General features: G+C 38.6%; 1 protein-coding gene across 11 annotated transcripts in view; it reads right to left on the bottom strand.

The window, feature by feature from the left end:
- CDK19 (cyclin dependent kinase 19) overlaps positions 1 to 12,911 on the bottom strand; it is a 180,468-nt gene that overhangs the window by 140,089 nt on the left and 27,468 nt on the right. Inside the window, exons 1-2 of one of the 11 annotated variants that reach the window (XM_059941417.1) lie at positions 9,315 to 9,373; positions 8,131 to 8,192 (exon numbers count right to left, since the gene is read on the bottom strand). The exons of 8 other annotated variants lie outside the window; for them this stretch is intronic. In XM_059941417.1, coding sequence (XP_059797400.1) covers positions 8,131 to 8,192; positions 9,315 to 9,317 — 65 coding nt within the window. In that variant the 5' untranslated portion in view covers positions 9,318 to 9,373. Of the gene's footprint in view, positions 1 to 8,130; positions 8,193 to 9,314; positions 9,374 to 12,911 lie in introns of those variants that run through there. 2 more of the 11 variants (XM_059941410.1, XM_059941415.1) reach the window with 2 other exon arrangements.

The raw sequence follows: 12,911 nt of genomic DNA, 5'->3' as shown, positions 1-12,911 counted from the left end.
TTGTCATTCTCTAGTCTAGCACTATCAGATCAGATAGAACTAGATCATCAACCTGTTCCTTTAGGTACACTTTCAGATTTCAGTCTTCATGAAATCATCTCAAATCATAAGTATCAATGAAAAAACAAATACTCAAAAAAGAAATCCACAAGTCAAGATATCAAAATCAACACTTAAAATTTAAATATATACTAGTTTTTCACCATACTCCTGAAAGTTCAGCCAAACCTAGACCACTGAGGAATCTTCTTTTGATAAAGTTTAAGCTATTACATGTTTTTCCTGGCTGATCTTAAGTACTATGATAACAGAGAATGTGATACTGTGATATAATAAGAAAACATATTGTGGGGTCTTCCTCGGGGGTTCCTGGCTCACAACTCCTAAAATCCTTGTAATTTCCTAAGTGATTAGAGCATATGAGCATCTTTTCTTATAATATTTGGTTTTTATTCTTGGAATAGCTTCAGAAGGATAAAAATAAAAGAAGCTCTTTTGTTATTCATAACAAGCCCCTTTCAACCACACCTGAGTTTATGTTACTGAAGTGATTTTTGGAAAGTCCCTAGAGAGCCACTGCATGGGGACTGGTTGCCAGGGGAACAAACCAAGTAATCAGAACTTTCAGCATGCCCACCACCACCCCAGCCCCAAATGGGGGCCTGGGGATTTAATTATTCACCAATGGTCAAGGATTTAATCAATCATGCCTACATAATGAAGCCTCCATAAAAATCCCTAAAGTACAGAATTCAGAGAGCTTCTGGGTTGGTGAACAAGAACACATCCACTTGCTGGGATGGTGGTACATACACCCCAAAACTCCACAGGGATAGAAGCTCTTGTGCTTGGGACCCTTCTGGACATAGACCTAGCCCTATATATTCTTCATCTGACTGTTCATTTGTATCCTTTAATATATCCTTTGTAATAAACCAGTAATCTAGTAAGTAAACTGTTTTCCTGAGTTCTATGAGCCATTCTAGTAAATGACTGAACCTGAGGAAGGGGTCGTGGGAACCTTCAATTTGTAGCTGAGTCAGAGGTTGTGGGCAACTTGGGGGACCCAACACTTGCCACTGGCATCTGAAGTGAGGGGTAGTCTTGTGGGACTGAGCCTTTAACCTGTGGGGTCGATATTGAGTTGAATTGTAGGATACCCAGCTGGTGTCGGAGAATTGGCCAGTATGGGAAAAAACCTGCACATCTCTGGTGTCAGAAGTAATTTGGGTAGTGTTGGGTGTAAGGAGAGTTGTGAATAGAGAGATAAACAGAGTTTTTCCTTTCAGATAGTCTATTTCCTAATATAGTAAGTATCCTTGCTAGAATCCGAACCATTTGAACCATTATAATCCACAATCTCTGAAATACACTTGAAAAAGCGAATTCCTTTAAAGGACTTTACTTGAAACTTTAATCAACATGACATATATCATAAAGTAAAAAGTCAGCTATTAGCTATAAAGAATTAATTTTTTTTTAGGAGTTTCCATATAGGTTAACCTGGATTAGTCTGTATAAAAATTCAGGTAAACCTAATGTTGTCAGATGATCCATTTCATAGGAATATCAACCTAAGATCAAATCCTAGTCACTAAAAAGCTGAAAAACAAGAAGTTAGGAAAATAAAGCTGTTGTCCAGACAAGAACAAAGTTAAATACCAATAACAGGGACTTCCCTGGCGGCACAGTGGTTAAGAATCCACCTGCCAATGCAGGGCACACAGGTTTGAGCCCTGGTCCGGGAAGATCCCACATGCTGCGGAGCAACTGAGCCCGTACTCCGCAACAAGAGAAGCCACTGCAATGAGAAGCTCGCACACCGCAACAAAGAGTAGCCCCTGCTCGCCGCAACTAGAGAACGCCCGCGTGCAACAATGAAGACCCAATGAAGCCAAAAATAAATAAAATAAATATATTAAAAAAACAATAATAATGAGTCAATCAAGTCATAATTTATGAGAAAAAAAAGCATTTTTCTTTAATCATTAAATCACCTTTAAAACATAAAAATTGGGCTTCCCTGGTGGTGCAGTGGTTGAGAATCTGCCTGCTAATGCAGGGGACACGGGTTCGAGCCCTGGTCTGGGAAGATCCCACATGCCACGGAGCGACTGGGCCCGTGAGCCACAACTACTGAGCCTGCGCGTCTGGAGCCTGTGCTCCGCAACAAGAGAGGCTGCGATAGTGAGAGGCCCGTGCACCGCGATGAAGAGTGGTCCCCGCTTGCCGCAACTAGAGAAAGCCCTCGCACAGAAACGAAGACTCAACACAGTCATAAATAAATAAATAAATAAAAATAAAAAGTAGCTATAAAATGATCATGAGGAATGAATTTATAAGAAAAAAAAAAACATAAAAATTTATGCTATCCAGTACAACACATTTATAATAAGAGTTATAAAAATAGCTACATTTATATAGTACTTAGTATGAGGCAGGTATCGTTCTTTGAGCCTCAACCACATTAACTCTTTCAATCCTCACAACGTGCTGCTAGGAAGCAAGTACTATACTCTCTCCATTGTACAGATGAGGACACTAAAAGCAGAGAGGTTAGATCACTCTAGATCACACAGCTAGTTAAGGGGCAGATCCAAGATTCACCAGGATCTAGGAAGCCTGGCTCCAGAGTCTGTGCTTTTGGTCACTACGGCTTCACTTCTTCTTATTCCCCTTCTGCAAAAGGGAACAGCACGGGTCAAGGCTCAGAGGCAAAAGAGAACGATGAATTTGAAGTTTGGTAAAGCTGGTTTAGAATAGGGGAAAGCAAGTTAAAGCTGAATGAAAAGAAGGCAGGGCCAGTTCAAACAGAACAGGTAAGCCACATTAAGGAAACTGGACTTCATTCCAAGCAGAAAAGGATTTTAATCAATCTGTGTTTTTGTGAATAGTTTGGAGATGAAGAGGGAACAAGGAGACTAACAGTAAAAGGCCTTTGCAGTAATTTAAGAGATGACTACAGTCTAAATTAGAATGGTGGCAGAAGAAATAAAAAGTAGATGGAACTGAAAGATAATAAGGAAACAGTATCAACAGAACATGTGGTTAAGAAACAAGAGAAAGTAAAGGAAGAATGATTCTCATTTTTTGACTTGGACAACTGGGTGACAGTGGTGTCATTCACTGAGCTAAAAAGAACAGACTGGGGAAGTTTTTGTAAACTGAAGTTGAGAGGACTGTGGTCTTGTTTAAATGGAGATGTCGAAAAGGCATTTGGATAAACCTAGAGCTTAGAAGGAAGATGTGGGCTAGAGACAGAGTGTGAAAAAATTTAGAAATGAAACTCATGATAATAGCAGAGAGGACAGAACCCTGAAGAACATCATTTAAGGAGAAGAACCTCCACAGTATTAACAGTGGATACTACACTACATGATGCTAAACACTGCTCAGTGGTTTCTAATTATGTTGCTGTACTCTGGTCTTCCCAACTAACACGAATGTCACTGAAAGCAAGGACGCCTTCTATTAGGGCTTTGCAACTCCACAGCTTTTAGCATATTAATGGCTAGTTGTGGGGTACTTAACCAACTGAGATATGGGAAAGGGATACATAAAATATACTTGACTTTAGGAAGCTCCTTTTTTTAGGGTTCCTCTGATCTTCCAATATGCCCCAGGCTTTTGCTCCCCTCCACACTTGCTGAACTGATTGCTCTAACTCGGCAAAGAAGTTGTTGGTAATTGATGATGTGGGACTTACACAATGGTTCTGTGGTGGACTCTCTCGTACTCAACACCTATAAGCAAATCCAGATGAAATTAAGAGAAAAATGGAGGCGTTCTTATTTAATATAATAGACACAGTTTGTTCTATTGCATTTTACTACAACAGCAGAAATTTTTATATTTTTATATTATACTGTCAAATCACAAAATACTTGTTGTGTTTGGCCCTTGGTCTTTTCCACACTGACTGATCTTCCTGATCTCTCTTTCCCTTTTTCTTCTCTACATCAGACAAGGTTGACCTTTCTAGAAATTTTGTGAACATTCTACTCTAGCCTGAGGTCAAAGCTCTCTGCTCTGCATTCACCAAGTACATTTCTGTACTATACACGTGACATTCATCATATACCACTTCGTAAGGTAACTTTTCCATAGTATGTGATTTAAAGAGCTTAGATGATGGAATTATACACCTCTTATATTGATACTAAGTCACACAGCTAAGAAATTACTTATACCCTCAGAGTACCAGTTTTTGCACCTGTTAATTAGGAATAATAATACTAACATTGCACAATTTTCAAGATAAATGAGATCACATATGTAAAATATCTTGCACAGTGTTATAGTTGAGATATAGTTTTTGCCCTACAGAAGTTCACCAGAGAGTAGAGGAACTAAGTAATGTGCACAGTTACTAAATATAAGGTATTATGTGAAAAAGTGCCTGAATCCCATCATTTAAAATATTTTTATAACCATCAATTTAATCTTATCTTTCTCAAAGAAGTTTAGGTGAGGGAAAAGGACTGCAGGGTGGGAGAAGAGTCCTCTTATGACCTGATATGAGCAATACTTCACATCTTTTATATCACTAATTAGGATAATCTATTGAGATTATCATAGGTCATGAAAAGAAACTAGATGGTTTCCCCGATAAGATCAGGAACAAGGCAAGAATATCTGCTCTCTCTACTCCTGTTCAAAATCATACTGGAAGTCCTAGCCAATACAATAAAATGTGGAAAGGAAATAAAAAGTACACAGATTAAGGAAGAAATAAAATTGTATTTGTATAACTGTCTGGAGAAAATCCCAAAGAACAACAAGAGAACTCCTGGAACAAATAAACAATGATAGCAAGGTTGCAGGATACAAGGTTAATATACAAAAGCAATTGCTTTCTTATATACCAGCAATGAAAAGTTGGAATTGAAAATTAAATACACAATAACATTTACAACAGAACCCCAAAAAATGAATTACTTAGGTATAAACCTAACAAAACATGTATAAGATCTATACAAGGAAAACTATAAAACTGAAAAATCAAAAAATATCTAAATAAAGGGAGAGATATTCCATGTACGTGACTAAGAAAACCTAATATTGTCAAGATGTAAATTCTTCTCAATTTGATGTATAGATTCAACATAATCCCAGTCAAAATCCAAGCCAGTTATTTTGTGGACACTGACAAACTGACACTCAAGTTGATACGGTATAATCACGTTGGAAAACAGTTTGGCAGTTTCTTACAAAACTAAACATACTCTTATCATACGATCCAGCAATTGCACTCCTTGATATTTACCAAAATGAACTGAAAACTTCAGTCCCCACAAAAATCTGCACACAAATGTTTATAGCAACTTTATTCATAACTGCCAAAACTTAGAGGCAGCCAAGATATCTTTCAGTAGGTGAATGAATAGATTAACTGTGGCATATACAGATGGTGCGATGTAATTCAACACTAAAAAGAAATGAGCTATCAAGCCATGAAAAGGCATGGAGGAAGCTTAATGCTTATTACTAAGTGAAAAAAGCTAAACTGAAAAGGTTACATACTGTATGATTACAACTATGACATTCTGGAAAGGGAAAACTATATAGACAAAAAAAGATCCGTGCTTGCCAAGGGCTCAAAGGAAAGGAGGCAGGGATAAATGGATGGAGCACAGGTGAGACAGGAGGGAAGGGAGCAGGGCAGAACCATTAAAAGAATGACACAGCTGTTGAGGATATGACAAATACTGGTTAGAACCAACTAGGCCCAAGATGGAGGAAGATTCTACTTCCAGTAGATCTTGAGCCTCATTATACGCTCATTGTAATACACCCACAGGTGCCATGACAGTTCCAAGGCTGACCCTAAAAAGCCAAAAAGTGGGCAGTGGCCCAATTCCTAGAAATCCCCACCCCTTCTCCAAGATAGAATATTCTTCCCACTTGTTAGCCTATGAAATTACCCAGCCCATGAAAACTAACCACCCCACAGCACGGGGCCACACTTGCCTTTGGAGACATCTGCATTGTGCCTATGGAATGTGTATCTCTCTAAATAAACTTGCTTTCACTTTACTATGGCTTGCTCTTGAATTTTGCCCTGCGCGAAGCCAAGAACCCTCACTTGGCTGCCCATCCCAGGAACTCGCCCAAGACCTGTGACATGACCAACCTCTTGTGCCCCATTCTCCTGCAACAGGGGGTATGTTTAGAGCAGTAAAATTATTCTGTATGATACTGTAATGGTGGATACATGTGATTATGCATTTGTCAAACCCACAGAATATACAACACAAAGAGTGACCCTTAAGGTAAACTATGGATTTAGTTAATAACAATCAATAATAATGGCTCATCAACTGTAGCAAACATACCACTAAAGCAAGATGTTAATCATAGGGAGATGGGGGTGGGGAGGATGGGGTTGAGGCAGTAAAAGCGTATATAGGAACTCTCTGTACTTTCCACTCAATTTTTCTGTAAACCTAAAGCTGCTCTAGGGACTTCCCTGGTGGTGCAGTGGTAAAGAATCCGCCTGCCAATGCAGGGGACATGGGTTCAAGCCCTGGTCCGGGAAGACCCCACATGCCGCGGTGCAACTAAGCCCGTGAGCCACAACTACTGAAGCCCGCGCGCCTAGAGCCTGTGCTCTGCAACAAGAGAAGCCACCACAATGAGAAGCCTGCACACCTCAACGAAGAGTAGGCCCCGCTCGCCGCAACTAGAGAAAGCCCGCGCGCAGCAACAAAGACCCAACGCAGCCAAAATTAATTAATTAATTAATTAAAGAAAGAAAGAAAGAAAGAAAGAAAGAAAGAAATCACTTCCAATCTACTGTTGGTAAATAGAAAATATCCTCCAACTGGCCAGTGAAAAGACCAAAAGAGGGACTTCCCTGGCGGTCCGGTGGTTAAGACGCCGTGCTTCCAATGCAGGGGGGTGCAGGTTCGATCCCTGCTTGGGGAACTAAGATCCCACATGCCGCGTAGCGTGGCCAAAAAATTTAAAAAAAAAAAAAAAAGGGAGAAAGGAGAAAGGGCATAGGAGGTAAAATTGCAGCTAACTCAATAAAAAGCCTGAAACTCTTCTAGTTAAGAAAAGCAGCTTCTCTGAATAGAAGGAAAGTGAAAGAAATAGTGAAACTGGGTTGATTGTAAAATGGAGTGATCCTTTGTAGGGCACAGAGTAGAAACTTAATAAATATATACTCCCCTAACGTCACATAAGGTGTATATCCTTAATATACAGTATAATATGCAGCCACTTGATATCAATACAAATATAATTTCCAGAAGACATAAGAAAACCATTCCTCTAATTCCCATTCAGAATCTATCTGAAAACTAGCCACGTTATTAATTTTAAGAATACAACACTGTTAGCTGCTATAGGTCTTAAAAAAAAAAAAAAAAACCCTACTCAAGTATCATCTGAAGAAAGTTCATAAATGGTTTCACAAATTCAAAGAAAGTAATATCTGTAATATCTGGCACCTAAATGGCAAAATATTTGTATTTTTTTTAAAAATCGAAGTATTACCCAGGAAAGTTATGTCATATTATTTTCTAAAAAATAACTCATTAAGAAAGTCTCTATAAAAACATATTTGACAAATGTGTGGGATCTGTTTCTCTACTGAAACAAGAACTAAATTGAGAGAAGAGCATATTAACAAGTTCTGCAGAGAGGTAATTAGCATATTGGAAACTAAGATTTTTGGCACATGGGTCTGTCCTCCAGTCATGAGTCATGGACTAGGCTGCCTATTTATTGTGAAGCAATCTTTCAGTAAAAGGAGCAGCAAGGAAGAATACAACATGAATAATGACTTGGATAACTTCCAAGGAAGAAGTCATAGTGAAATTAGGTCTGAGAAAGTTAGATAGCATTTACTGTACATTATGCTAATGCTCTTTTCCTTTTACTCTTACTGTTTAGTTAACAGCAGAGAAACTGAAATTTAGTCCTTAGTTCTATTAAAAGTTTTCTATTTTTTATGGATTTTAGTAATACTGAATAAAATTATTCAAGTATTAGCTTGGCTTTACGTTTTGTGAAATGCACCATTATAAATTATTTTGTGATGACATTCGTGAAAACCTCTCGCCTGTCACATACCCACTCCAGCACACACACACAATGACACCAGAAGGCAACACTCTGCTTTACCTTCTGCTGAAAAGTCTGCTACCTCCAACGCTTGAGGTCCATACACGAAGCCCTCCTGGAATCTATGAACACAGCAGAGGCAAAAGGCAGAGAAGTTTATGTAGATTTAAAGTTACACTGCCCAAAACATAAAATGCCAAACGCCTATCACAAGTCTACATATCTACCAAGGATATCAGATTTTGGATTTGACAATGAGTAAATCAACAATATACTGATATCATTCAGAGTTCATTATACATTATGCAGCTAATTACATGAAAAAAACAAAAGTTGAGCCTTAACTAATTTATATTCTCACCAATATAGGTGATTTACACTATCAAAAATGCTAATGACAATTAAATTTTTAAAATCATGTGAGAGAGCCAATACATATATAAGGAATATATAAGAAATTAAGTAGAAAAATATACTTCACTTAATGAAGTGTGATAGACTCTACAGCTCAAGGTACATTCTTTCTTAGGACGGGAGACTGCTGGGAATATAGGAGAAAAACAATTAGAAACAGACATGCAGAGGGGAAAGGGAAAAGTAGAACTGTAAAGATATTCTAATGCCAAGACTTAATTTAAGTCTGACAGCAATGTTGAAATGAGCCAGATATTACATATGCTAAGCAGTATAAGGGAAATCTACCTTGTTCGAATCATATAAAATAAATATAAGCATGAAACATGAAATGCTTTTCAGAAAACATTCATGTAAAAAAATTAAGAATTTAGGGACTTCCCTGGCAGTCCAGTGGTTAAAACTCTGCGCTCCCAATGTAGGGGGGCAAGGGTTCAATCCCTGGTCAGGGAACTAAGAAACCGCATGCCCCACAGTGCGGCAAAAAAAAAGAAAAAATTAAGAATTTAATCAGGTGTATAGCTGATTCACTTTGTTATAAAGCAGAAACTAACACACCATTGTAAAGCAATTATACTCCAATAAAGATGTCAAAAAAAAAGGAATGAGATACAAATAAATTACACTATATAGCAAAAAAAAAAAAGAATTTAATCAGGTAAAACATTTAGATCTCAGATTTCATTTCATTCTTTGCTGATGTTGGGCTTAAAGACTACAAAATGCAGCTAGTATATGAGAAAAGGAGTCAGATAAATTTTACTAGCTATTAAATTTAAAAGAGGGAGGCATGCTATCTTTATGTAATATCGAGAAATCATTAAACATACCATCAAACAATTAGGAAAGAAAGAACGAAGCACTGTCTTAAAATGTGATGATATGTCAAGAAAGAAACATTGCCTTGAAGTCAGGTGGCTTGAATTCAAGTTCCAGCTAAAGTTCTCAATTGCTCTGTGACATCAGGCAGGTCACTTAATCTCTGGTATAACGAGAGTTGTTCAATGAGGACTTTACCATCTCTCAGATTTATACTGACTATCAAATGAAATATGGTATTAATAATCACAGAATGTGGACTTTCCTGGTGGCACAGTGGTTAAGAATCCGCCTGTCAATGCAGGGGACTCGGGTTCGAGCCCTGGTCTGGGAAGATCCCACATGCCCGTGCGCCACAACTACGGAGCCTGCACTCTAGAGCCTGTGAGCCACAACTACTGAGCCCACGCACCACAACTACTGAAGCCCTCACACCTAGAGCCCGTGCTCCGCAACAAAGAGAAGCCACCGCAATGAGAAACCCACGCACCACAACGAAGAGTAGCCCCCGCTCACCACAACTAGAGAAAGCCTGTGCTCAGCTATGAAGACCCAACACAGCCAAAAATAAATAAACTTATTTTTAAAATAATAATAATCACAGAATGTTATATTTTGCAAAAATTTAAATCAGTGCATTTGACATAAATTAACAATTTAATAAATTTGTTAACTAAGAAACACAGGGAATATAGAGTGCCAAGCCAAGAAATCTGGGGAGGAAACCCAAAGAAGCAAAGCAAAAGGCTGAGCTGGTCAAAAGAGCCTAGAGTAGCTGACAGGACTAAATGGCAGCGAGCAAGTCACAGTCTCCAAGAGATGGTTGTATCATGTTACTAATTTAGCAGTTTGCCCAGTACTCTCTGCCTTGGGTGTATCTTAATCCCCAAAACAACCTTATAGACTACACCCTCCTCTAACGTAGTGCTTGTGACATTTTAAGCTAAGGACCTGAGACACAGTAACTACTTGCATATTGCATATATTTTTAAAAACCAGAGATAAGATCCCACCTAATAAAACAATAATGGAGCAAAGGCTTATCTTGTATGTATGATGTGCCAGGCACAGTTCTAAAGCTCTACAAGTACTAGCTCACTTGGTCTTTACAACTCTGAGATAAGTTCTGTTATTATCCTCACTTTACAGATGAAAAATTGAGACACAGGGAGCTTAAGAAACTTGCCTAGGGACTCCCCTAGTGGTCCAGTGGGTAAGACTCCACGTTCCCAAAGCAGAAGGCCCGGGTTCGATCCCTGGTCAGGGAACTAGTTGCACGCCGCAACTAAGAAGTTCACATGCCACAACTAAAAGATCCTGCATGCTGCAACAAAGATCCCGCATGCTGCAACTAAGACCCGGTGCAACCTAAATAATTAATTAATTAATTTAAAAGGGGGGAAAAAAAAAATCTTGCCTAAACGCACAAAAGTGGCAGACCTGCGATTCAAACCCAGACTGTCTACTTCTAGACCATACTTAGTCACTATATCATCCAGACTATGGAATTAAAATCACACAAACCAGGGCTTCCCTGGTGGCGCAGTGGTTGAGAATCCGCCTGCAGGGGACACGGGTTCGAGCCCTGGTCTGGGAAGATCCCACATGCCGCGGAGCAACTAGGCCCGTGAGCCACAACTACTGAGCCTGCGCGTCTGGAGCCTGTGCTCCGCAACAAGAGAGGCCGCGATAGTGAGAGGCCTGCGCACCACGATGAAGAGTGGCCCCCACTTGCCACAACTAGAGAAAGCCCTCATACAGAAGCGGAGACCCAACACAGCCAAAAATAAATAAATTAATTAATTAATTTTAAAAAAATATGTACTTAAAAAATGTTGCGGATACTTTAAAAAAAAAAAATCACACAAACCAAGCACTTATCTATAGGTAAAAAGTAAACAATTAAAAACTGTTCTTAAGTATTCAATCATGTTATATATATTCTTCAGCATTTGCAACATTTGCTTGGAAAATTCAAATTCAAATGATTGTTGTACAAAACATGTTTAAAAATGAGAAATGCTTACAATACAAAACCAAAAGAAAAAAATTTTAAATTTAAAAACAAAAAAAGGTCCTAAAAAGACTAAAGAACATATATCCAAATAACATTCAAATAATATTGGTGTTAGAGTAGCAAAATTGAGTGATTCCATTTCCATTTATTAAAACTTGCTGTCATATGATTACACAACTAAAACATTTTTAAACCTTCAAAAAATATCAACACAATGGATACTACCACATACCAATTAGGATGGCTACTATCAAAAAAAATTTTTTTAAGGAAAAAAATAACAAGCATTGGCAAGGCTGTGGAAAAACTGGGACCCCTATGTACTGTTGGTGAGAATGTAAAATGGTGCAGTTGCTATAGAAAATACTATGGCAGTTCTTCAAAAGATTAATAATAGAATTACTACATTATTCAGCAATTCCACTTCTGGGTATATAGCCAAGAGTTAAAGGCAGGGATTCTCAAAGAAATATCTGTACACCCATGTTCACAGCAGCCTTATTCATAACAGCCAAAAGGTGGAAGCCACCCAAGTCTCCATCGATGGATGAATGGATAAACAAAATGTGCTATATACATACAACGGAATAGTATTCAGCCTTGAAAAAGAAGAAAATGCCTGCACATACTAAAGCATGGCTTAACCTTGAGGACATTATGCTAGATAAAATAAAGAAGTCCCAAAGGGACAAATACTGATGATTCTTCTTATATGAGGTACCAGAGTCATCAAATTCATAGAGATAAAAAGTAGGATGGTGGTTGCCAGGGGCTGGGAGAAGGGGAAAAATGGGAAGTTATTCTTTAATAGATACAGGGTTTCAGTTTTACAAAATGAAAAGGATTTTGTGAATAGATGGTGGTGATGGTGGCACAAAAACATTAATGTATTCGATGTCGCTGAACAGTTCACTTAAAAATGATTAAAATGGTAAATTTTATGTGTACATATGTTGTCACAATTCTTTAAAAAAGTAATAGGTGTTAAGTGTATAACATACAAAAAGGTATGTATAAACAAAGATAAAGAAAATTGTTATTTCATTTTCCAGAAAAACTACTGTAAATCCTTTTTTTAAAATTTATTTATTTTATTTATTTATTTTTGGCTGTGTTGGGTCTTTGTTGCTGTGCACGGGCTTTCTCTAGTTGTGGTGAGCAGGGGCTACTCTTCATTGCAGTGCGCAGGCTTCTCATTGCAGTGGCTTCTCTTGCTGCAGAACACGAGCTCTGGGCTCATGGGCTCTAAAGCGCAGGCTCAGTAGTTGTGGCGCTCGGGCTTAGTTGCTCCGCGGCATGTGGGATCTTCCCAGACCAGGGCTCAAACCTGTGTCCCCTGCATTGGCAGGCGGATTCTTAACCACTGCGCCACCAGGGAAGCCCTATAAATCCCTTTTTTTTTTTAAACATCTTTATTGGAGTATAATTGCTTTACAATGGTGTGTTAGTTTCTGCTTTATAACAAGGTGAATCAGCTATACATATACATATATCCCCGTATCTCCTCCCTCTTGCGTCTCCCTCCCACCCTCCCTACCCCACCCCTCTAGGTGGTCACAAAGCACCGAGCTGATCTCCCTGTGCTATGTGG

Source organism: Balaenoptera ricei, chromosome 12 (assembly GCF_028023285.1).
Source record: "Balaenoptera ricei isolate mBalRic1 chromosome 12, mBalRic1.hap2, whole genome shotgun sequence".
Classification (NCBI taxonomy): Eukaryota; Metazoa; Chordata; class Mammalia; order Artiodactyla; family Balaenopteridae; genus Balaenoptera; species Balaenoptera ricei.
Note: the sequence above shows the minus strand (reverse complement) of the source record. Positions and strands in the feature narration are given on the sequence as shown.